Below are 23,495 nucleotides of genomic sequence, written 5' to 3'. Positions count from 1 at the left end.
CTACACCTTCCCTTTCCAGCATTCGCCCTCTGATCCATGCACTCAGTCCTACTCTCTGCCTCCAGAATATGCCACACACGGTTCCTCTTGCTTTGACACCACTGATGGAGGGCTTAATGCATCCAGGGCGCTTGCTGGGAGCTGTGCGCCTGTGTCTGGGTCTTTGCCCTGCTGCCCCACTCTTGGAATTCCATCCCCACCACTCCCCCACATGCACAAAAGCCTTCCTACCTACCCTCCAACTCCGACCATCTCCATGAAGCCTCCTTGACCTACGTGGCATCCCAGAATGGTCCTTTTCCCTGAGGCATTTACTATTTGTGCCACGTAGCTTGGTGCTCTGACACACATGGTTCTTTGCTCGTTCATTAGGAGAGTCCAGCAGTGTGGCTGTTCAAGTGCTCATATCACATCACCTCATTTCATGCTCACAACAACCTGGGGAGACTACTGGGGAAGGCGTCTCCAGCCACAGGTGAAGATGAGAAAACTGAGGCTGCCGAGAGCAGAACCGGGACAGGGGCACAGGCCTTCTCCAGCCTCTGCTCCCTGCTGCTTCCCCAGCCCTGGCGCTTTTGACATGTGCTCCTGGGACAAGGAAGAGCGAAGCTGCCCTAGCCCCACCTGGCAGACTCCACCAGCCCTCGTATCCTGACTCCCCCGTCCTTTCCTCTCCACCGAAGCTCCCAGAGAGCACACCTCTGCTGCACCAAGCCGCCTTCCCTGGGAGGGCAGACGGGAATGCCCCAGGGCAGGAGCGTGGCTGGGGACTTCCACTGGAGGCATCGGAAGCACCTTGGAAAGACTGGCTGGCACTGGGGCACGCACCCCAAATTCAGCTTTTGCTGTTTCTCCTTCACGCTCAGAGAGGGGTATGAATGAGCATCTTGGGGCCAAGGGATGGGGTGTGTACTCCTTCACTCATTCAATGTTTGATCCATTATTCTGGAGCCATTTATCCAGCCACCCACCCATGAGCTCCTTCATCCCTCCTGGGTTATTTTGGGTAAGGGCCAAGATATGGAGACTGGTGAGCAGTGGTTTTCATGCCCACAGCAGCTGGGGCAGCTCTAAGCCAAGCACATTGAAGGAGAAACTGACCCCAAACCAAAAGTGCAAAAAGAACAGACGGGGATGAACGCCTGCCTCTGTCACTCTCATTATTCCACTGAACAGCCTCTCCCTCCAGATCCTTCCTCTCAAGGCTGAGTCTGAATCAAAGGCCTTCTTCACCCTTCATCCCTCCTCCCTCTTTGCCCGAATCTTAGAACTATTCGGTAATTTCTCAGGAGAGCTGGGCTTGTTGGGGACGCTGATTGTTCTTCCTTCAGAAGAGAGAAATGGTTTTTGAAATCCAGAGAACAGGGACCACTGTCTTCAACAAGCAAAAGGCCTGGAGGCATGACAGGAAGTGGGAATGTTAATGATCCTGAAATCGACTTGAAATGTGAGGCCGGACCTTGGGTTCACCTGGGCCCAACTGCCTGGGGTACACTGTTACCTCTCGGTGACCTGTCTCCTTCTGAGTCTTAAATTCTAGGAGGATTCATGCTGCAGGCTCAGTGGCCCAGGAAACCTGGAAGGAAGGAAAGGACACAGAGGTTCTGATTTGGGGATGGAGTCCTGGTCCTGGTGGATGGAACACAGGAAGGCTCTTGGGGTGAGGAGTGGGAATGTTGGGCAGTGTGGGCTGTGTGAAGACAGGCATCAGTGGGCCCGACCAGCCAGAGCATGGGCCCTGGGCAGCTTCAAGCTGCTCTATCGCTTTTGCTGCTTACATTACAAGAGTAACAACTACCTGGATGGTGAAGTTGGGATGTGCCTGATTTGGGGAAAGCAGAGAGGAGACAGTGGCCTGTTACTATCTCAATAATACTGTGGGGGAGCGGGCCTTCTTGCAGACGGGAGTGACCAAGCACAGATGTCAGAGAGGAAGGAAGGACTGTGTCGAGGGGTGGGAGGGAGAGAGGCAGACAGAGAGAGGCAGAGAGATCCCTGATGCCTGCCTGGGCCAGAGGCAAGAGGCAAGAGCCCCTCTCTGCTCAGTGCTGGCTCCTTGGTTGAGAAGGAACATGGTGTAGCAGCTCAGCGCTTCCCTCATAGAGTCACTGGGAGGACAAAGGGAGAAGAGGTGGGAAAAGATCTCAAAAGCACAACCCCTCATGGAAACATAGGAGGCAGGAGGGAGCGCAGGGACAGAAAAGCAATTAGTGTGAGTAATTAACCATGCCAGGATAATTCACCACACCATCGGGAGGATGCCGCTGCACCCAGGACACTGTCTTTCCACTGTCACTCAATAGCTGCAGGTGTCAGCTGGAAGACCTTCCAGCAACTGGGGCTTGCACAAAGATGGAAGGGTTTTTTGTGACTGGTAAGTTCCTACACGGAGAGTGTGTAAGAAGCAGGGTGGAGAGACTCCGCAGTGAAGGTGTTGTAGAGGAGTTTCACACATAGGTGGGGATGACGGGAGAGAAGGAGAGAACCTCAGGAAACCTCCCAGCACTGAGGTTCTACTGTTCAGTGCTCTCAAGGTAGACAGACATTGTCAGGGTAGTGGCTCTGGGAAAAGGGCAGGAGAGTGTGGGCCCCGAGGAAAGAGTCAGCTGCTGGATGCGTGCTGGCAGAGAAGCTGTCCAGAGTCCTTATGCAGTGGACACTTCCTCTCTTGTGACCTCTGCTGCCTGGCCAAGATGGGAGAAGCGTCTCTTTGCAAAATGAGGGCATCCTCTCCTCAGCTCAGCCACAGACTTGTTCTGAAATGTGAAACTCCAAGAGAAAGACAGGGCTGGATGGGGCTTCAAGGGGATTGGAATGCAGAAAGATTAACAGACAATTAGAGATCCTTTGGGTATTACTTTTACCTATGAGGAAACTGAGGCCCAGAGAGGAAAGGGTTGTTCAGGGTTACAGGGCCAGTTAGTATCAGAGCTGGGACTAGGAACCAGGTCTCCATACTCCCTTTCTAGGGCTTCTTTCCACTCCACTTCTCCTATCACCAGGCTCATGATTCTGGGGGGTTACCATGTGCTTGCCTCTCTGACAAAAGAGAAAGAGGGAAGGCTTTCGAGTCAGATGGGGCGTGCCTGGGTGTAAGCCTGGGTAAACCTCCTGTTAGTGAACTGGCCTCGGGCCAATGATCTGAACCTCACTTTTCCCATCTGAAAATGGAGATCATACCAGTCTCAAAGAGTGAAGTGAGGGCAAAGATAATATGGGCAAAAGGAGGTGCTTGATGAGCAGTAGCTGTCGTTCCTAATATTCAATATTAGAGCTCTGAGTGTGTAGGATGCCTGGACACTGGGCATGTATACAAAAGCACATGAATACAAAAGCAAGTGCAGGCCAAGAGAAGAATGTCCTCGGGACCCCTTGCGATGCGTCTAAAGGTCGCCTGGAGGTGGTGCTCTTACTGGAAGGGACACAGCATTCTCAGGGCCACCCCCTAAAGATGTCACAGTTAGCCGTGTTCCCTCTGGGGCCATCGGCTTCTCAGATGTGTTCCTCATTGCTGTCATTCTCGTCATGCAGTATTCATAAAGTTCCTACTGTGTGTTAATGGTCACTTACCCATGGCATGGTCCCTGTCCTGGAAATGATCTTTGTGATTCATCACGAAAAAAACTGAAGCACAGCTGGAAAAAAGAGAGCTGCATTCAACTCCCTTTTGTGCCCCCTTGAATTTGTTTTAACCCTAAAGTAAGCCAAGGCCCTGCCAGAGATTGTGTTCTGTTCTCTGAACCCACTCTCTGCCATTCAGAAAAGGTCACTTATGACCACAATTTGGGCTCCATCGTGGTCCTTCTGGCCTTGCTCTGGATGATCACTGGGGGCAAGAAGAAATCTTTAGGATGGCCACTGCTACAGATCTCTGTAGTTTAACTGGAAAGAGTTTTTACTTCTAGGAACCAGTAACACCAGTACCAGGGCAACATGGGGCCTCAGCTTCTGTTGGGTTTTAAATAGATTTTGGTCTAAACATATTTATCAATATGCAACAATTGGGTTAGTCTAATGACAAATGTCATCCCCTTCCATCGCCAGAGCAACATGCCATTTCCATTAGGAGTAATGTTTCCTGGCCAGATTAAGGCATGGAAAATAATTTTTGGTCATCAACAATTCCCTTCAGTTTCACTGATCTGATTAAACTTAGCAACGGAAAAAGGAATTTACAAATTAGATGCTGTTCTCTATTTATTACCAAAATGGTTGCTTTCCACTACATCCAGGAGATACAGTTGAGATCTCATTAAGTCTCAGCTTGTGATAACATTTACTCCATAAATCTCCATTGCAGCCAGTGAATGAAATGAGCATTGTGCTGAAGACCACATAATGGATGAAATCAAACCTCTGCCCCCTTTGAAGGGAGTTGACCTTTCAAGCCTTAAATGTATTCAGCTTTCTAGTTGTAAAGAAGCAACTCAGAATTTATTCTTGGTATTCTCTTAACCATTTCCTGACTGCTATTCTTAGCTGGCTAGCTGGCCTTCCTGAGACAGGATAAAATGAGAAATATTTCTGACACTTCCGTGGACAGGTCTGAAGAAGAAAGAGGAGAAATGAGTACATGAAGAAAAACATCATGGGATAATCATGTCCTCCTTGAGAAGTGAAAAAGAAATGTTGACAGGCAAGGAATGGAAGATTAAAAATTAATTTACGTGCCTGGTTAATTACATATCCTCTGCTGGATCAGATCTGGCCCAACCTGGTTTTAGATCTGACAAAGTGACAAAGCAGGCCTAAGTGATCCATTCCCAGAGGCAGAATTCCAAGGACTTCCAAGCCAAGACCCTACTTTTATCCCCCAATTTCCAAACCCTTTTCCAACCAATATTCATTGATTGCCTATGCACCAGGATCTGTATGGGATTCTGGTAATACAAAAGTCCCCACACTCAAGATGTACTACCCAGCAGATGGTATCAGACAGACGAATGCCACAGATAAAATGCAATGAATACAGCAGACAGGGAGACACTACAGATCACATACAATAAGTACTATGATGCAGCTGTGGAATGGGGTTTCTGGGAGCATGAAGGAGCGGGTAAGACCCTGCTGGGGAGAAGAGGTGGTGAGGATAGAAAAGGCAGAAAAGGAAGGGATGGTTGATGGGGCTTTGAAGGTGGGGTGGTGAAACCAAGGGCTAACCTAATGAGGTCACCAAACCTAACTTGCCTCACTGGCTTCTAGTTGATTTTAAAACATATGCAGCTAAAAGTCATGTAGTTAAGGAATATGTAACTAAACTTCCACAAGCCTCCTTACAGATAACATCTCTGATGTATAAGTCACCATGGTAATGGTTGCTTAAGTCATTTTTCAAGAGCTTGGGGTCAGCTCTTGTCCAGTTCAAGCTAGGTCAGACCACTAATCCTCCAACTGGGCCTGCGTGAGTGTCCAATGGGCGACCTTTTGGCATCAGAGGGCCCAAACATCCATCCTCAGATCACGCTAATGATGCCATTTTGTAAATTTGAATCCCAGGAAGAGCAGTGAAGCTTGACTACACTTGCACAGATAACCGACGGCCTCACTTTTCCTTACCCCCAATCACCTTTCCCCATGCCTTGGACCTTGCTCCTCTATCCCATAAATATCCCTAAAACCCCATCTTTGGGGAAGTGGATCTGAGACCTGCTCTTCCATCTCCTTGCTTGGCTGCCTTGTGAACAAACGCTTTCTCCGCTGCAAAACTTGTGTCTCCGTGATTGGCACATGGCATGATGGGTAGGGCAAACCTGGCCTGGTAACATGGCAGTTCGGAAGGCAGATGGTGGGGCTGGGCTTTCCGTGCAGAGAGATCAGGGTGTGCACAAGCGTGCAGAGGATTGTTGGAAGAACGGGCTGGCTTTCAGGGTGCAGGCAATCCTGCAGGAGGAAAAGTGCAATTCCAGGAGTCTGAGGACTTAAGAAGCTAGAATCAACTGAATTCCTCTGGGGTCTGATGGACTGAAATGATCAGATTTGGCCCAGGCTCCTGGAGCTAAAGCTAACGTGTGTCAACTGAGAACTACAGAAACAAACTCCAGAGCTGGAAGGGGCTTTTACTGACCTAACCCCCGTCATTTTACAAGCAAGGAAACTGGGAGAGGCCAACGGCAGATTGGCTATCAAGTGGGGCCGTGAAGTCAGGCTGCCTGCTTTTCTCTGGCTCCTGTTAGTTCCTGTATAGCACACGACAATTGTTCAGACTAAAAACTCTGGCATCCTGCTGGGAGAGGAACATGAGGGTCATTCATCCCAGATTGCTGTATTCTCATCTAATCAAGGGGTAGGACTTAATAGATTAATAGAATTAGTTTGCTAAGGGATTATGGACATTATAATTCATGGACATGATTTTATACCATCTAAGAGGTACAAGAAGAAACTCTGCAGTTTTTATTGAAGCTTGGGATCTTCTTGATGAAAACCTAGGATGCTCGGCCTGATGGTTAGCAACTGACCCCTTAGCTTCCTAGTCAATGCAGAAATGGTCCAAGGGGCTGGGACCCACCACTGACATTACTTTTCATGTCAAGCAGATGCTCTCCCCTGTGGGGACAGCAGGGATCTTTTTCTCTGCCTCTGCCAGGCATAGCGAGCATCATGCCAAGCTTTTTACTCAAAGCTGGACCCAGCTGACCTTAGCGAATATTAGTAAATACATTGAGACTCTAATTCTGAATATTCCTGACAAGAAAGGAGTCCTTAATTTCTTCTTGCTCCTGTGTTTGGTGTGTGTGCATGTGTTAGTAGGTGTGCATTTGGTTATTTTCAGATAATTTTGTTAACATAATAACTGATATTGGACACCATTATCATATCTCATGAGTCATGGACATGAGATACAATGGTTGGACAGGCTGATTTGAAGCTTGAAATTGAGAAGGTAAACAAAGGCTTTTTCCTTTAAAGCCAGCCTGTCAAGCAAATAATTAAGGCTTTTCAACTTCATCAGTAAGTTGTTGAGAGTAGATCTAGTCTATTACTTCAAGCAAAAGACACAAACAAGTCCCAGCACAGTTGTAATCATTCTTTAACAGTGCTGGCCTGCAGTTTGTCTTCGCTTGACCTCTAATCTTTATACACTGTGATCCTGCACACAAGGCACTATTGAAGTTCTTAGAGTAAGACTTGGGCCATGTTAGTCAAAACCAGCCTCAGGCTTAGCAAATAAGGTTTTAGAACATGATTTAGGGAACAGCAAGGGCTCCTCTGCCCAGACATTTTTAAAATGTCTTAATATCCTTACTTTTTTTGTAGAATAAAACAAAACACTGAATAACTTTATCAAAATTCAAATATATATATTCAGAAAGGATAAACCTTTAAATTTCTCTTTTATCAAAATTCAAATGTATCTATTTAGAAAGGATAAACCTTTAAATTTCTCTTATCAAAGCTCTTCTCTCCAGTGGCTCGGCCCTGCAGATCTTTGCTGGGGTTACTTTTCTTCAGTCAGAGGAACTAATCTGTATTAATTCTAAATTGCGATGGACATGTATTTTTATGACTGAGTAAATGGCTACACTTTTCTTTATTCATTCTCTTCTTAGGCTCTCTGCAGCTGCCATGTAGAAGTGAACATGCTACTCTATCACTCCAGTCTACCTTCACCGGAGACCATTCATTCATGGGCTGTGTTTAGAGACTCTTGTGCAAACACGTTTCTTGCCCATCATTTCCTTTGAGGAGGGATGACTCTGGATGGCACCACATGTGTGGGCCCTGCTGGTGAATCAAACTGGGTGCAGGAGGAGGAGAGTTTATGGCCTTATCAGTAAAGTGCAAGTTTAGGCTCAAAGCCAGGTGTTTGGAAATGAATACAACTTCCTGTTCTGTTGTGGAAGGCCCTTGCCCTGTTCCCATCATGCTACCTTTGAGCATGTCCTGTGATTTTTCCAGAGACAGTGTTGAAACCTGCTCATATCTCTAAAAGAAACGGAATCTGGGAGCACTGTCAGCTGGGAGGTGGTCACTCCAGTGTGATGTGACAAGGCCCTGGAATAGCAGCACAGACACTTGTCTTTGGGCCAACAGCCCCCACATGGGGTAGGGTGTGGTTTGGGGGATGCATGATTAAGCCCAGGGAATGAGGACAGACTCAGGGACCTGGAGCCCCCTTTATGCCCCAGGGTTTTAGAATTCCGTAATTTTTGGATGGCGATGGAGCTAACCACATGGCTAAATAAGGAATCCAGCACCTGGTACCAGGATATAGAAAGAAAGTAAGACATAAATGAGCCAGCCCTTCTCTCCCCAGCTGCCCCTCTTCTCCTGACCCTCACCCCAGCCCAACGCTGCCAATTGCCTTCTATTTTGAAGAATTCCATCTATCTCCCCAACAGACCACCCTTTTCATTAGGCAACTCTTTGGGCAGATTCTCTGTTGTTTCTGGCAAGGCTTCAGTTCTGTCCCTCTAGCAGTGTGGCATCAACACAAAGTGATCACAGTGATTAACAGTCCAGCACTTACAGCAGGTATTATAGTTATTTAAGAGGACAAAGTCTCTCCTATTATATGAGGGTAGAAATCTCTTCTGGAAACACTGCAGCTGTCACCAGAGGCATGAGTATTTCCATTTGGTGAAGTAATCCTGAAAGATGGAGCCATCAAAGCCCATGTTTGGGGTTGTTACTCGACTTTTTCCCCAGGAGGCATTTAATCATGCAGGCAGGGATTTAATGAGGCTGAGTTGCTTGGAATTCTCCATGTGGCACCTTTTAGGGTAAGGGGACTGCTTGTGGGTGTGTTTATGCTCATGGGTATTAAACAGGCCTTGGAATGCCAAGGGGCAGAGGGTCATGGCAGGAATCCCACCACGGAGCAGGCAGGACAAACCTACTCCCAGGAAGAGCCCCTCAGAGGGGCATGGCACTGCACAACCTCCTCCATCATTCCTGAGGCTGAAAAGCACAAGGTGTTTATCCTGGAGCCTTCAGGATAGGTGTTCAGGGCCTGCCAGCCCTTAGGACCCTATCCCAGTGGATGCAGGCTCTTCCCCGCCTGTCCACTCCCACTCAGGCCTTATCAGCCTCTGACTGCCCGCCACCCCGCCTCCAGCTTCTCTCTCCTTCCAGCCCATTGTCCACACTCGGCTGCACAGTGACCTTTCGATGGTAAACTGGTACCTTGTCATCCCTCTGCTTAAATCTCTTCGGTGGCTCCTCCTTAACCACAGGATAGAGTCCCACTCCGAGGCCCTTTGGGACCAGGTCCCAGTCTTTCTGTCCTGATCCTTCTTTTTGGCTTCTCCCCTGTGCACCCTGAACTCAAATCACCATGAAACATGTGCAATTCCATTTCCTTTCCTTCTTTTAAAAATTATTTTGCTTCTACAACTTTGCAAATGTAGCCCCCTCAGCTTAGAAGGTCCGTTTGCGATCTTTTGGCCGTGTGACCTGCTGCCAAACTGCAGCAGGGACACTGCCCTGTGCCCACCCAGCCCCAGTCCTTCTGCCCCCGAGCACTTAGCTAGCTGCTCTTCGCCAGTCCCCTGGAAGTCAGGCGGAAGTGGGAGCTGTGTTCCGGCCGATGGTGTGTCGCGAACAATGCCCACACTCCCAGGCCTGGCTGCTGAAGCCTCCAGCAGGCCCTCTGCTCCCTCTTCTGCTGGCCCGATGCAGAGCAGACAGGGGAGACCGCGAGGCCCCGGGGGTGGCAAAGCCACAAAAGGGGTGCAGCCTTGGGCCCTGAAGACCGGTATGGCGGAACTCTCCTCCCTCCCATCCCCAGCTCACACTCCACCATGGAGTGAAAAGTAACCTTTACTGTACTAATCAACTGAGATTTCATTTGGGGGCTGCTTATTACAATGGTCCACCAACCCTGACTGACATGGCACCTTCATGAATCCTTCTTGGGGCAGGCAGTCCCTCCCACCCTCTTCCAAACTCTGCTCTCCGTCTTCTGTGTTTCTCCAGCCCCTGGTTCATGACTGCAATTCATCACTGTCACCTGTCTGTTGGTGCATCTGTCTCCTGAACTAGGCTGTAATTCCCCTTAGGACAGAGACGGTGTCTATTTATCTTAGTATTCTGGGTGCCCTGTTGGGACTTAAATGTGTGTTAATGTGCCCATGTCTCTCTCAAGCACTCAGGATGGCCTGGCATGCATGTGGCTCTAGGAGGTTCCCTCAGACACTAGCTACTGTGTCGAGGCCAATGATTCCACTTTCTGTGACCTTTCCACTAGCTTCAGGGTTCCAGGTTCTATAAATCATCCTCCCATGCCATGCACCCGACGATGGAAATACAATACGTGGCTAATCTCCCTCCATTACTGGATGATAATTTTCCACATCAGCAAGTAGTGAGAAAGGCTGGAGCTGTCACTCTCCCCTCCACTGATAGCCTCTGACAGTTAAGATATCTTGATGCGGCATGAGCTTCTTATCCCCCACTGTTTACAGAGAAGGAAGCGTGGAGTGGGTGAGGGAGGCAAGGGTAACTGTAGTGTAGGCAGCTCTGTTTCGGGGCCGAGCACTGGTTATTGGAGGAAATGGATCAAAGGGAAACTCAGGATGATTCATCTCCCCTTCCATCCCTCTGCTGAGCTACTTTAACGCCCAGGTGTATAGATCGATTTGCAAACCACCAAATTAAAGTCAAATCAGCTTTTTACTGAGTGCCTACTCTGGGCAAGGCCAAGTGGACACAGGCAGATCCATTCTTAAAGCAACCCATAGCTTTAGGTAGGTGACAGGACTTCTCCAAAGACACCACGTGTCAGTGATCCCCCCTGGGGCCCCATAGTGCTGAGGTTCCTGGGATCGGAGACTCGGAAGTGATGACGCTGTAGCACCGCACAGCCCAGAATCATCAGAGGCGGTTCCATGACATTCCTCACACCGTACTTGCCAAGGCAGGAAAGTGGTAAGCTACAACTCCCATCCCCAGAGCATTCTGGCTGATCAACACCCTCCTCTAAGCCAGTCCAAAGGAACCCTGAACTGAAGGAAATCGGATAGGTCACGGAATTGACACATCTCCTTCCAAAACGAAACTGCCTCTTAAACCGTTCCAAAGGGATGGCGCTTGACCTCAGTTCGCTTTTTCTTTCCGTGAGCAAGATAATGCCATAACTTCTTTCCATGCTTCAAATATAGTTCTCAGAATCATAAAGTTCAACTTAAAAAAAAATCAAACCCATGCCCTACTACCAGCACCACCGCCCCCGCCCTCCCGCCCCATCTCTGCTCTTTTCCTCCTTTCTCCGTCCACCTGCTTTGCATATTAGGCTGAAGCGATAAATGCAACAACCAAGGAAAATTCACAGGCTGTTCCAGCTGGGGGACTGGAGGGCCCGCTTCTGGTTCCCCCTGGTTGGAAGAGAAGGGCATTCGTGAGGGGGCTTGTGGTAGAGACCAGTATGATACGGAGGGAGCAACGGCCACATAACTGTGCAACTTACAAGCTGAACAATGTGAATACGTTAACTTTTCCGAGCCTCACTTTTCCCATCTGCAAAATGGGGCAAACAGTACCCATGTGAGATGATCTTGGGCAAGATGAAAGGAGACCATCCAGGCCTTCTTCACCTTCCATGCAAGAAAAAGACGTCCCCTCTCATGCCTCTGCCCCTGTCCTTCCTCTGCCCCCCAGCCCAGGAGAGCCCCAGAGGGCTGAAATGTATCCATGATCCAAACTGAGAATCTAAAAGTTGACGCCATACAATGAAACAATGACCCCTCCCTACGGGGAGTATGTGGGCATGAGGCAGCTTTGTCCCTGTTCTGCCGACTCCCGGCTTTCTCTTCTCCTGGGACTATATAATTCTAACTCCTTCCAAACTTTCCTCTCGGCCCACTTTCTCAAGGCCAAATCATTTCTGCCCATTCTGTCAACCACAATACACTCTCTGGGGGCTACCATGAGCATGGCTAAGACTGGAAAAATGGTATTTGGCCAACTAGGTATGAATGTAGGGCTATCAGACCTTAATTCTCTGATCCAAAGAGAATTCAATTCAATTCATTATGTGTTTTTGGGGGAAGTCTGTGAAATAGAAATCATTGCCCTGCATACTGAGTGGGAGAGTGAATAAGAAGTTACCAATGCATGCTCCTGCCTCCCGAGAGCTTTCTATATAACAAGAGGGCTGGGCCACCCCCACTGACTGGTGGGTAGGTGAGGGTTGAGTACTGACAGTGCCTGTCCTGAGATGGGGGCTCTGGGAGGCCTGAGCCAAGACGTGCTCTTTGACCTGGGCTAGGAGGCCATGGAGGAGCAGGGGAGGAAACAGGCGCTGTAGGCAGAGGGATGGGAGATGGGTAAAGGTGCAGAAACAGGACAGCAGCAGGCGTTTCTGGAAAACAAGATGCAGTCTGGCTTTGCGGCAGGGCAGTAGGGAGTGATAAGGTTCAAGCTATTGGCTGGGACAGGTTGGAGATGCCTGAAATACTGAGAGATGTTCAGGCTTTATTCTGTAGCCATGGAGAGACATTCAAAGCTTTTGAACAAGGGAATGACACAGTCGGCTGCAGAAATATGAACTTGGCTGCATTACACAGGTTGCGTGGGAATGGGGCTGGAAGGCAGGGCAGCAAGGTGGCTGCGAGTCCAGGCGGAGAGAGGTGAGGGGAGAGGAGGGAAGGAGTGAGAGGTCCAAGCGAAGAAGCGAAGAGGACAGCCCATACGACTTGACTGACTGAACGCAGGCACTGATAACTGTGGAAGGGCACAGGAGAGGAAAGAGGAAGGAGGCTTTGTATCCTGGGGAACTGGGAACGTGAAGAAGCCTCTGGAGAGAGAAGTGGGCTCGGAAGATGCTGGTTTGGGCTGGGACCCTGGCGGGCAGGCAGAGGATGCTGTCCTCCACGCCCTGGAGAGGAAGATGGCCTTCATGCTCCACACCCTGCCAAGGACCCCCAGTGTGCCTGGCAGTTCAAGAGCTAACAGCCTGTTTGCTCTGCCCCTGCAGGGTGGCTGGCTAGCCAGTGATCCCAGGAACACAGCTGCTCTCTATCCACATCCACTTTAAACTGCAGGAGAGGTCCCGGTGGCTCCCTGGTAACTCCTGTCCCTCCAAAACCACAGTGTGGCCTCCACAACACCCGACCCAGCCCCTGCTGCTCATAGGCCCCTCCACACAGCCTCTGTTCCTACCATAGCTGTTACACAGTGAAAGGTAGACCGATACAAAGGCAGGTATCTAAAAAGGGTGTGGGAATGCTTCTTCTGGTGCCTTTCTCAGCTGGTATTGACAATATTCTCCACCATAAACCTAGCCATCTGGATTCTGGAGTTTGTTGGATTATCAAGGTTATCGTTTTGGCCTGGACACTCCCCTAAAGTCAAGTAGGCGTCTCCCCAAGGGGAGCAGAGCCTTTATTAGCTGATGGCTTGGCAGAGCTGCCAGGCACCTTTATGTTGATCTAATGCCAGGCCCAGGAAGCTATGAATGTCTCCTGTCAAAATGCTATGTGGCTGTCACCTTCCCACTCCTCTGAAGCACACGGCCATTGGTCAATGAGAAGACTGTCATGGCTTCCCAACAGCTTAACCTAGCAAGCCTTGCCCAGAGCTGGTGGTTTTGCTTTGGGAAGTGTCCGACAGCTCACTGAAACAAGCTGACGTGCCTACTTTGCACTGTATACACAACACAGCCTTTCCATAGCTCTTCCACTGCTCCCCTGGCTGGGAAAATGGCATCTGTACACTTACGGGGCCAGATAGCACAGCAGCCAGGCTGTGCTCCAAAGGTAATGTGCTACCAATGAACAGACCCCTTCTGGATCCTTACTACAACATGGCCCCCACGCCCCGCATTGGGTGAGACGCCTCTCCCAACACCAAGTCCACAGGACCTCGCCCATGGGTATTCATGACTACCAGAACCAGAAATATCCATCAGTGATTTCACTGCAGAGCCCCAGTACACAGCCCCACTAGCCACCATGGCCTTCAGGGAACAGCACAATCTCGGTGCTTAAGAACTCCCAGTGCTTTCCCACGGCACTTCAATTTCCCTGTCATCGCCACTGTCCACACGTATGGGGGGCTCTGTGCTTATTCGCCTGTTTCCAAATGGTGTCTTCCAAGAGTTGAGAGTGACTGAGGGCTATTGGAAAGCAACCATGTTCATGAAAGGAAATGACTTTGAAAGGATGTCATCGGCGATGCCACAAGGAAGTCAGTTCTGAGCAGACAGAACAATGAGCCAACTCAGTCCGGGGGCAGTGTGAGTTCACCTGTTCCAACAGCTTAGAGCATGGCAGAAGGTGCTTTGCCAAAACTGGCATATGGCATGCACTCGCGCTTGCGTGTGTTCGTGTGACTCATATGTGCCATGACATTCCCATGCTCTGGCCTATGTCAGGTCATGGGGACACAAGGGTGAATTAAAGGCAGCCCCGTGAAGGACCTCTCAGTGTAGCCTAGCAAGCAAGTGTAAAGAGGTGGATGTAATTCCACAAGATAAGTGGGGATGTGCCCCAAGAGCTAGGGGGACAGAGGGACAGTTAGGGAGTGCTGCTGCCTGGGTATCCAAGAAGCCTTCTGTAAGGAGCACTGTGGTCTGCTGGGCAGGGTCCTGCGTAGGGAATCTGGAGCCCTGGGTTTGAGTGCTGACTTCAGTAACATTTAGGCAGGTGGCTCCAGTTTCCTCACCTGATCTCTCCAGCAACTTTCCAGCACTAAAGTTTCCAGGGCTCTGTTTAGGACCAGCTAAGAGTTAACGTGAAGGCCCAGGAGCTACTTCCAGGCTCTGCCTTAAGGATCTGCTCTCACTTCATGGCCCGGCAGCATGATCACTCAACAGTGCAAGGTATGAACAGAATCAAGGACAAAAACAAATATCGGCATGTCTTCTCATGTAATCTGAGCCAGATGCTTCACGTGTGTTTGTGTGACTTGTATGTGCCATGACATGGGATTGTGTTGTAGGTATCGAGAGATCCAGGATAAATACTGATCATACTGATTTTTTTTTAAAGATCAAATAACTATGTACATGCCCTTGACACATATAAAATAATGTAAATCAGCGATATTCAGGTTACTGCTCTCAAGCCACATGGGGCCCTTTCGTGGGCAACCTGCAGCTCTTACAAGCCTTCCAATCTCCTGTCTCAGTAATATGTGATCCTAGACTCTGTGGGGCAGGCAGCAGGCATGTGACTCTGCTAGCTGGTGATGACTGCAAAAGTGGCTCCCGAGTCACATAACTCGATACCATGGGGTAAATATTTAATCCTGCTTATCTGCATGGAAATTCAATATTTTGGTTCCACTGTCTGTCTGTCTTTTTACATGCTCATCCACATCAATGTCTGTATTGAACTGCAAGCTTTAGAGAGCCAGGGTGCATCTAAGTTGTCTTAATGACATGAAAGAGAGATTCCTGTAAGGATGGATATTTAATAGATGTGTTTTTTCATCTTGAAGAGGAAAAAGAAGAGAATCTGTCTCTTTTTCTTTATGGCTTCTCCCTCTAGTGTCTGACCTTCTATTAGATTTAACGTCGGAGCTGGAAGATGAGCCCTGTCCCTTTGAGCAGTGCATCTCTGCTGATGACAATAACCCTGCGCTAATGATGGTTCTGCAATGGGTCCCTTCACAGGGGCTTCTCACTGCTGCTCAGAGGGAGGGGAGAAGCAGTCACTAGAGTGGGGAGACCTCAACATTATCCTAGTCTTTACCCAGAGAGAAAAGGGGCTTGGCTCTTGGCTGCCCCACTTAGGAAGCCACATCCAGGGCAACAGTACATAAACATGCCCCTTTCTTGCCTCTTTTTTGCCTTTTTGGCTCTGAAATGGCTCTTGAGTATCACGTCCTCTTTTTTCCAAGACTGTCTGTAACCCATTGCAGAGGCAGTGGCTAGTATTGGCATTGCTGTAGAAGGGAACATCATGATGGGCTAAGCTTTAGACACTGACTGTCTTGAGGCCATGGGCATGCTAGAGTCTGTGTGAGTCTCTTCCTCTCCTCTTTCTGGTTTCCTGATGGCCAGACTCTTCAGATGGCTAGAAGCTGGGCCATGCCAAAGAAGCAAGAAGCCTGCAGAGCAATGCTCCATGCCATTGCAGGAGGCATGCAGACTCGAGAGATGCACAGGGTAAGGCTGACTTGCCAGGAAGCTTTCTCCCCAGCATTTCATCCAACAGCCTGTGTTAAGGCACCAGCAAGTGAGCCCCACATTGCTAAGCCCAATGGTCAGTTTCCAGTCACAGCAGCAACGCTCACACCCCTTCCTTTGCATTCCCTCCTGTCTCTCTGGCCATGCCTTTAGGAGTCCTGTTTGCTGGTTCTTTCCCTTTATCCCAATCTCCAAACATCAGTGGGGCTAGGACTCAGTTCTTGGACCGCATCTCACTTCTGTCTACGCTCACACCCCAGTGATCTTATCCAGAGATCCAGGGGTTAAGTATCTTCTATATGTTGTTGACTTCCCAAATTATAGTTCAGCCACAGATCTCTCTCCTGGAGAGGTTCATTCCTTATTACATACTCAACATCTCCACTTGGATGTTTAATAGGCACTTCAAACTTAAAGGTCTCAGATGGCTTTCCTGATCCTCCTGCCCTGACACCCGTTCCCCTCACAGACTTCCCCATATCCATAAATGACAATTCCCCTGTTGGCATCGTTTAGGACAATTGCCTTGGAAAATGCCCTACCTCTCTCTCTCACATCCCATATCTGATGCATCTGCAAATGATACCATCCTGAAGTCTGACCTTATCACTTCCATGGGTGTCAAGACCAGGCCCAGCATCTCCTGAGGCAGCAGGCACCTGACGGGACCCCTGCCTCTCCCTGGCCCACCTTCACTCCATTCTGCACATGGCAGGCAGACGGACCCTGATAAGTGTCTGTCAGATCGTGTTGCTTCTCTGCTCAATAGCAATTAAATACCCAGAGGCTCTTTGGTTCACTCCCAGTAAGAGCCAAGTTCTCACAATAGTTTATATACCCTACTCCTTGGGTCCCACAGCCTCACCTTACACCATTCACCCCCTTACTCCCTCCTCTCCAGCTGCACAAGCCTCCTCAGCTCCGGATTCATCAGCGTGGCCCCTTCTCATTGGCCCCTTCTCGCTAGCCTCTAGAAGGCTCTTTTCCCAACTATCTGCATGGTGCTTTTCCTTCCAGCCTCCAAGTCTTTATTCCAATGCTGCCTCGTTCATGAGACATTCCTTGGCTGCCCTCTTAAAATCACAACCTCTCAACACTCTTCCCCCTTCACTGCTTCCCCCCTCTCTGGCATGCTATTTAATTTACCATCTGTCTCTCTACTAGAATCTAAGTTCCACGAGGGCAGGGACTTTTGACTCCCTTGTTCACTGCTCTATCACCAGTGTCTACAGCAGTGCCTGGCAGAGAGCAGACCTTTCATGTGTGGATGGGTGGACTGATGAATGAATGAACTGGAACATATTTTTGTATATAACTTACGGGCCACTTCACTTACACTAATATTTAGAGAAATGCCCCCAACTGCATGCTTTCTTTCTGTTGTCCTTCCAGCCCATTTTTTCTACTCCTTGGTGGCTTTTGCAGCTTTCCCTAAGGAAACAGAATCCCTGGGCTCCCCTAAGATATGCTGGGTGTCACCAAGCAGCTCCTGCACTGCACTCAGCCCCACCTCCCCAGCCTCACACCACGGGCATCCAGATGCTGCCCAGGAGAGAAGCGGAGTCACCACAGCTGCTGATGAAGAGTGATCGGCCTTTTCTCTTAAAAGATGACTTGGCTTTCGAGCTGAAGAGAATTGGCAAACATACCATACTATAGTCTTTTAGAAATTTCAAAGGCTAAGATATTACGGTAATTGAAACACACATGCTTCAAACGTAGCAGGATTTCTCCCCTTGTATTTGTTTCAAAGAGCAATCTATGAAATTCTCAAGACAGGAAGATAGTTTCTGAGCCACTGTCTTACCTTTTTTGCAAGTGAATTAGGCCTCCGATTCCTTAATCATTTCATCACATCAATTCTACTTTTAATTGGACTTCCCCAACAGACACAGTCTCTTCCCAGCTCCACTCCTGTCTCTCACGTTCCACTTCATTGCATGTGTCTATCTTACTCTCTACATCTTGCTTTTTAAAATATTCGTTCCCCTGCCTCATCCCCTGGAACTGTCCCACTAATTAGCATTTCCACTAATGAAGGAGCCAGGCTCCCATTCCAGTCCTCTTAGGACAAGAAACAGACCCCCAGGGCTCCTCCAGCCGTAAGGAAGCAGTGCAAGGCGAGAGAAACCAGTCTCCAGAGTCTAAGGCCATCCTTATCTAGGCTTAGGAAAATCTTAGCGAGACTGTCTATTGGGTTAGGCAGCTCATTACGCTCTTCTCAAAGTTTGTCAAGAAATTTGGGTAGATGGGCCTTGTCAATGTGATCTGCTCCAGCAGCAAATAATACTCCATGCTGGGAACTCTCCTAAGAATTTACTCATTTAATGGGTTAGATGGAGAAGCAGCACACTCTCCCTTGGAAGCTCCTGTTTTAGGCAGAGAACAGAATAGCAATGTTCTGTTATCTCGGTGGACAGCCACCGGCTGCTAAGCACGTAGTGGCTATTGCAGGTTTTCAATAACACATGCTACAGAAATGCTCATCACCGTCAGTCACAAGGTAGGGCCAGTGCTCTGACTTAGGGTGGAGCCAGGAGCCAGCATACAAATTCCTGCATTTTAGAGGTAGGCTTCTCCGTGGCTCACAGGCCAACTTATTTATTTACCATACCACTCAGTGCCACAAACTAATCAACTACTCCTCAGTTCCATCAACAGTATCATAGAAGCTGTCAGGCATTTTTCCAGGAAGACCCTCAACGGCATCATGGCTCATTGTTATAATCCATCAAAGGCCCTGTATTCCAACTTGCAAAACCACTTAGTGGAGCACAAAGGCCTCCTTAGGTTACTAAATTATGTTGTTACCAGTCCCTTGTTGTTTGTGTGCTTTAATTTTGTATTTGCTCCTTGAGCAGCGTTATCAGAAAGGGAGCAGTTGATAGATTAATTAAATCTATCTTTGAAATGAGGGAGCAGAGATTCTGCTCCCGTGAACATCTTTGGCTGTCTTCGTCCTTTCTTCCTGCACCTGTTTCTGCTCCTGGCAGCTCTTCTCATCATCCTCTCTGCTCAGGGTGAAGTTCCAGTTCCCTGTCTTTACCAGCATGACTCCATGCAGCAAATGCCCTGGATGGCTCTTTAACCTGTTTGCTTCGTGGAGTACTCTAGATGCTCAGTGTTTAGGAAACTGTTTTTAAGTAAGACTGCTTGAGAGGACAAAAATGCACCTATTCAAACATGTATGGTGAAAGAGAAAGATACCGCACACAGAAAAAGAAAGAAAGAGTATGATTCGAGTCACAGAGATCAAGGCCAAATGAGATACAGACAGTGGTTAGAGTTAACCCAAAGGTTCTCAAATTTACTATGCATCTTGATCACCTGGGGGAGTTGTCAAAACAGAGATTCCTGGGCCCCATCCCCACAGTTTCTGGGTCAATAGATCTGGAGTGGGGCCCAAGACTTTGCATTTCTAACAAGTTTCCAGGTGATGCTGATGCTGCTGGTCAGCGGCCATGCTTTGAGAACCACAGAGCTAGTCTGATAAGAGCCTGAATTTTCATGATCCATCATTTTTTACGTATTTGTGAGTCAATGTCATCCATCACTTTCATTTCTATCTCAGCCACAGCCTATCCAACAAGGGGCCACGTGAACCCCCGAGGAAGGGAACTGGCTCAACTTCCATCACCTAATTGCATTCTGCCGAATTCCTCTGGGCTTCCCCCAACACTCCCACTTAGCACTTCCCCAGGTCTTTGAATCTAACCCCCTTAAGGAAAACCTTTGACTACCTTTCCTATGAGAAAGCTCAGTGGTGCATGGAAATCTGCAAAGGGGGAAGGAATCCTGAGCAGGTATAAAGTTTTCCAGGCAGCTGCTTGGCACACATTGTTCCTTTTAAACAAGCCTGTGCTTTCAAACGGGAAGCCTGTGCCCCTGCCCAAAGAGGTGGAACCTGGAGGAGAAGGATCTCTGATTTTAAAAAAGCCTCTGCCTTAGCAAAATCTCAACGGTCTTTTAAGGTGAAATATTCTAAAAGGAGCATGAGGTTTTCTAGATCGACAGTTATGATTTCCCACATGTGACCGATGTCTGTGTGCAGCAAGTGACTGCCATCAGTGAGATAACTGCTGCTCCAGGAAGGCACCCCGTGGGCTGCCAAGAAAGGGTGGCGGTCAGAGTTCTGTGCTGACCCCGATGCTGTCTCCTCTCCCCCAGAACCCAGCCCAAACACAGAAGAAGACGGCTGCTCACTGTTTCGGGGCTTCTCCTCATCCATGCCTTCGTCCTCATTCTCGGGATCGATGTCTTCGGCCTGAGTGATCCAATCCAGGTAGCCTTTGAGATCCTCTTCTAGCTGCTGCTTCTCCCGCAGCTTCTGGAAATCTCCCCGGGCCTTGGCCTTCTCCCTCTCTTTGGAAAACTCTCTGGTGAGAGTGAGAGGAGGGGCAGGGCAGGGCAGGAGAGCACAGAGAAGGAGGGAGCACCGAGAAAGGTCGAGGATGGAAGGAGAGATGGAGATAAGGAGAAACAAGAGTCTTAATTGCTTTGCAGGGAGAAACCTGCCCACACACCCCTACTTTCCACAGACAGCTCCGCTAGTCAGCCTAGGTTAGGTCTACTCTCACCTCGATGGGAAGCGTCAGTAAGGGGACATTCCTGACACTGGCCAGGAGAGGCTTAAGGGGATGGATGAAGTCCATCTCCCTCTTTTCCTGGATCATGATCACAGGCTTTGCTTTTTAATAACTGTTCTCCAAAGACCTGGGAACCCGTTCCAAGCAGTAACTAAAAACCTCCACCACCATTCCAGAACATGCATTTCCATCCCACCCAGTATTGAGTGGTAGTTTAAAATTCTCCCAAGGGTCTCCAGGTGACACAAGGTGTTAGGACTGGCAGTGTACCAAAGCCCACTCACTCGCCCCAGGTCCTGAGAGCCAATCATTCATGTCTCTTCCCAACTCTGGCTTTAGGGATGTCTCGCTGGTAGCTTGAGATCGGCCACAGTGGGAATATTTACACCATGGTAACTGGCAAATGCTGAAAACCAGGGCTTTCCCCATAGAGAGCCAATTGTTAAATATTTACCAGTATACCACTGATTTGGGACCCAGGAGATTTAATGTCCTCAATCTCTATTCTTATGATGAGCTCAACCTGCCACTCAGCATTCCTGGAAGGATTTCTAATCTAGAGAAGGTTCTCTCCCACATGGAGACAAATGAAGATTCCAAACACAAGAAAATGTCCTGGGGGCTGCCCTTTTGGTTTAAAGAAATCCAATCAGAATAGAAAAATACATAAAATCAAGATGATATAAAAGTTAAATGATGCATTTAATTTAAAGTAATAATGAGTAGAAATTGAAACTGGAGTGGGATTTGCTGGAAGAATGGCCTATTGAAAAATTTCTGACACAATAACTATTTCTTTTCTATGATTCTGTCCTAATTTTCTCTCTGACTTCGAATTCACTTTCTGAGCAAGGAGGAGGCTGGCAGGAGAAGGCAATCATCAACAAAGTGAATTCTCAACCCTCAAAGCAAGTCTGCCTTTTCTTGCAAAATAGGTATAGGGGAGTATTTTTGGTTTTGATATGCAGTCTTTGGGGAATGAGGCCCTCGGTGGTGCATGTATGTGTGTATTTGTGTGTGTGTGTGTGTGTGTGTGTACATGCACAGGACATCTTGGTTAATTCTTGGAGTCATGATGTCTTCCTCTCTCACCCATGAAGGCCCAGTTCAGGGCAAGAGGCTGCTGGAAGCACCTTGGAGAATTTTTTGCTGAAGCCACACTCTAGGAAAGGCACCATGGAAGGAGGGACAGCACCACAAACCATAAGAGGGCAAACGGCTCTGCTCCTGAGTCTACTGTCATGTGGGGCAGCTCCATCACTACCTGCACTGCCTAGTGCTTGCATTTGGCCTGTGCCACTTGGGAGAGCACTGATTTCAGCATGCACCGTCTTTATGGTGAGATGGAGTTGGGGCTGGGGTGGGGCCTAGGGAACTTTTTAATTGGGAGAATGTGGGGGCTCTCAAGCTAACCAGTTCTCTTCAACTGCTGCCTTAATGATGCTCTGGTTTGGATTGAATTTTCTTCTTAAATTTGATTGAATCCAATTCTAATTGGATTGAACTTGCTGTTTCTTGGGCTTCCTGCCAACCAGCGGGTACCTTCATTTCTTTCCCAAGGAGTTTTATGCTAGGGAAAAGGGACAGATTGACAGCTCACAATGGCGAGGGAAGCCTTGCTCCTTCCTTTCTGGGGATGATCATAGAGAGATGCCATCCCCTCTCCTCCTAACCTCTTATCCCCTGTACCTGGTTAAGCCTTCGGGGCCTTAGTCTTGCTCCTGGAGACAGTAACCTCCTATAGCATTTTTCTCCCTATGCAAATCAACTCCAAAAACTGTGTTTCAAGGCCTCCTCTCTTGACTGTCTTTCTGTCTACCTCCATTTGCACCCCTCTGGGGTGGGTTTGGAGTTGCAAGGGGCTGAACTTCACAGTCCCTTGTAAGGGCTCACTTGAGCTCTTTTGAGTGACTTTGCAGAGGGTTCAAGTTCTGGTTACAAAACACCTACCCATACTTCTTTTGGAGTTGGGAGAATAGGACTGGGACTCAACTGGAGTAGGGACAATTGGCCCAATCCTGTTTTACAGCATCAGTCCCATGGAATGAAGCTCACCATCTATACCCCAAGGCCTCTGGGGATCTAAAATAAACATTACAGGGGGAGAAACAGAACACGAGGTTGGCTGGTGATTCTGCCTGGCTTGAAGATAATTTTCCTCATAGAGGAAGGATGTGTTTTGGGAGTGTGAGAGGGATGGAGAAGGGCTTTAGTCAGATCTGGAGCATGGCTGGATCCCATGGAGTGTGAGGCACAGACAGGCTTGAGGCTGGATGGAAGATGAGCCAAGGTTTCCCGCGGTAAAGGATCTGCTGGTGGCAGTGCCTGGCTCTCTTTATCTCCTTGCCTGGATGCCAGCCATGTTCCTGCTCTGGGGACTGAGCTAATGAAGACATGGAGCCCCAGCCTGACAGTCTGCACTGGGCCCAGGGACTGGAGCCGGCAAGACAATCAGTCACAGCTGTGGGATTTGTCACTAGACAGGACTGCATCTCTCGCCAGCAATGGCCAACATGAAAAATGAGGGGTGGTGTGGAGAGCCAAGGGCCAGGACTCAGCGATGTGAAGCATGCACAGGGCGGTGTGTGTGGAATCCAACCAACAGCCCGAGGTGTGCTAGGCCCTTCGATCATCGATACCACCCAGGCTCCTTATTTGTGGATCCCACATCTACAAATGCACCTACTCACTAAAATGTGTTTGTAACTCCAGAATCAATACTCGTGGCACTTTTAGTCATCTGCGGACATGTGCAGATGACAAAAACTCTACATGTTCCCGCTGAAGCCAAACAAGGGGCATGTAGAGTTCTGCCTTCCCAATTCAGCTCTCATACT

General features: G+C 48.7%; 1 protein-coding gene across 42 annotated transcripts in view; it reads right to left on the bottom strand.

Annotated features, from left to right (window-relative positions):
• Positions 1–23,495, bottom strand: part of CACNA1C (calcium voltage-gated channel subunit alpha1 C) — a 720,825-nt gene that overhangs the window by 160,200 nt on the left and 537,130 nt on the right. For all 42 annotated transcript variants that reach the window (XM_063694557.1, XM_063694558.1, XM_055357545.2 and 39 more), the window contains one exon: positions 20,276–20,448. In XM_063694557.1, the coding sequence (XP_063550627.1) occupies positions 20,276–20,448 (173 nt within the window). The remainder of the gene's footprint in view (positions 1–20,275; positions 20,449–23,495) is intronic.

This window comes from Gorilla gorilla, chromosome 10, assembly GCF_029281585.2.
Source record: "Gorilla gorilla gorilla isolate KB3781 chromosome 10, NHGRI_mGorGor1-v2.1_pri, whole genome shotgun sequence".
NCBI classification, from domain to species: Eukaryota; Metazoa; Chordata; class Mammalia; order Primates; family Hominidae; genus Gorilla; species Gorilla gorilla.
Note: the sequence above shows the minus strand (reverse complement) of the source record. Positions and strands in the feature narration are given on the sequence as shown.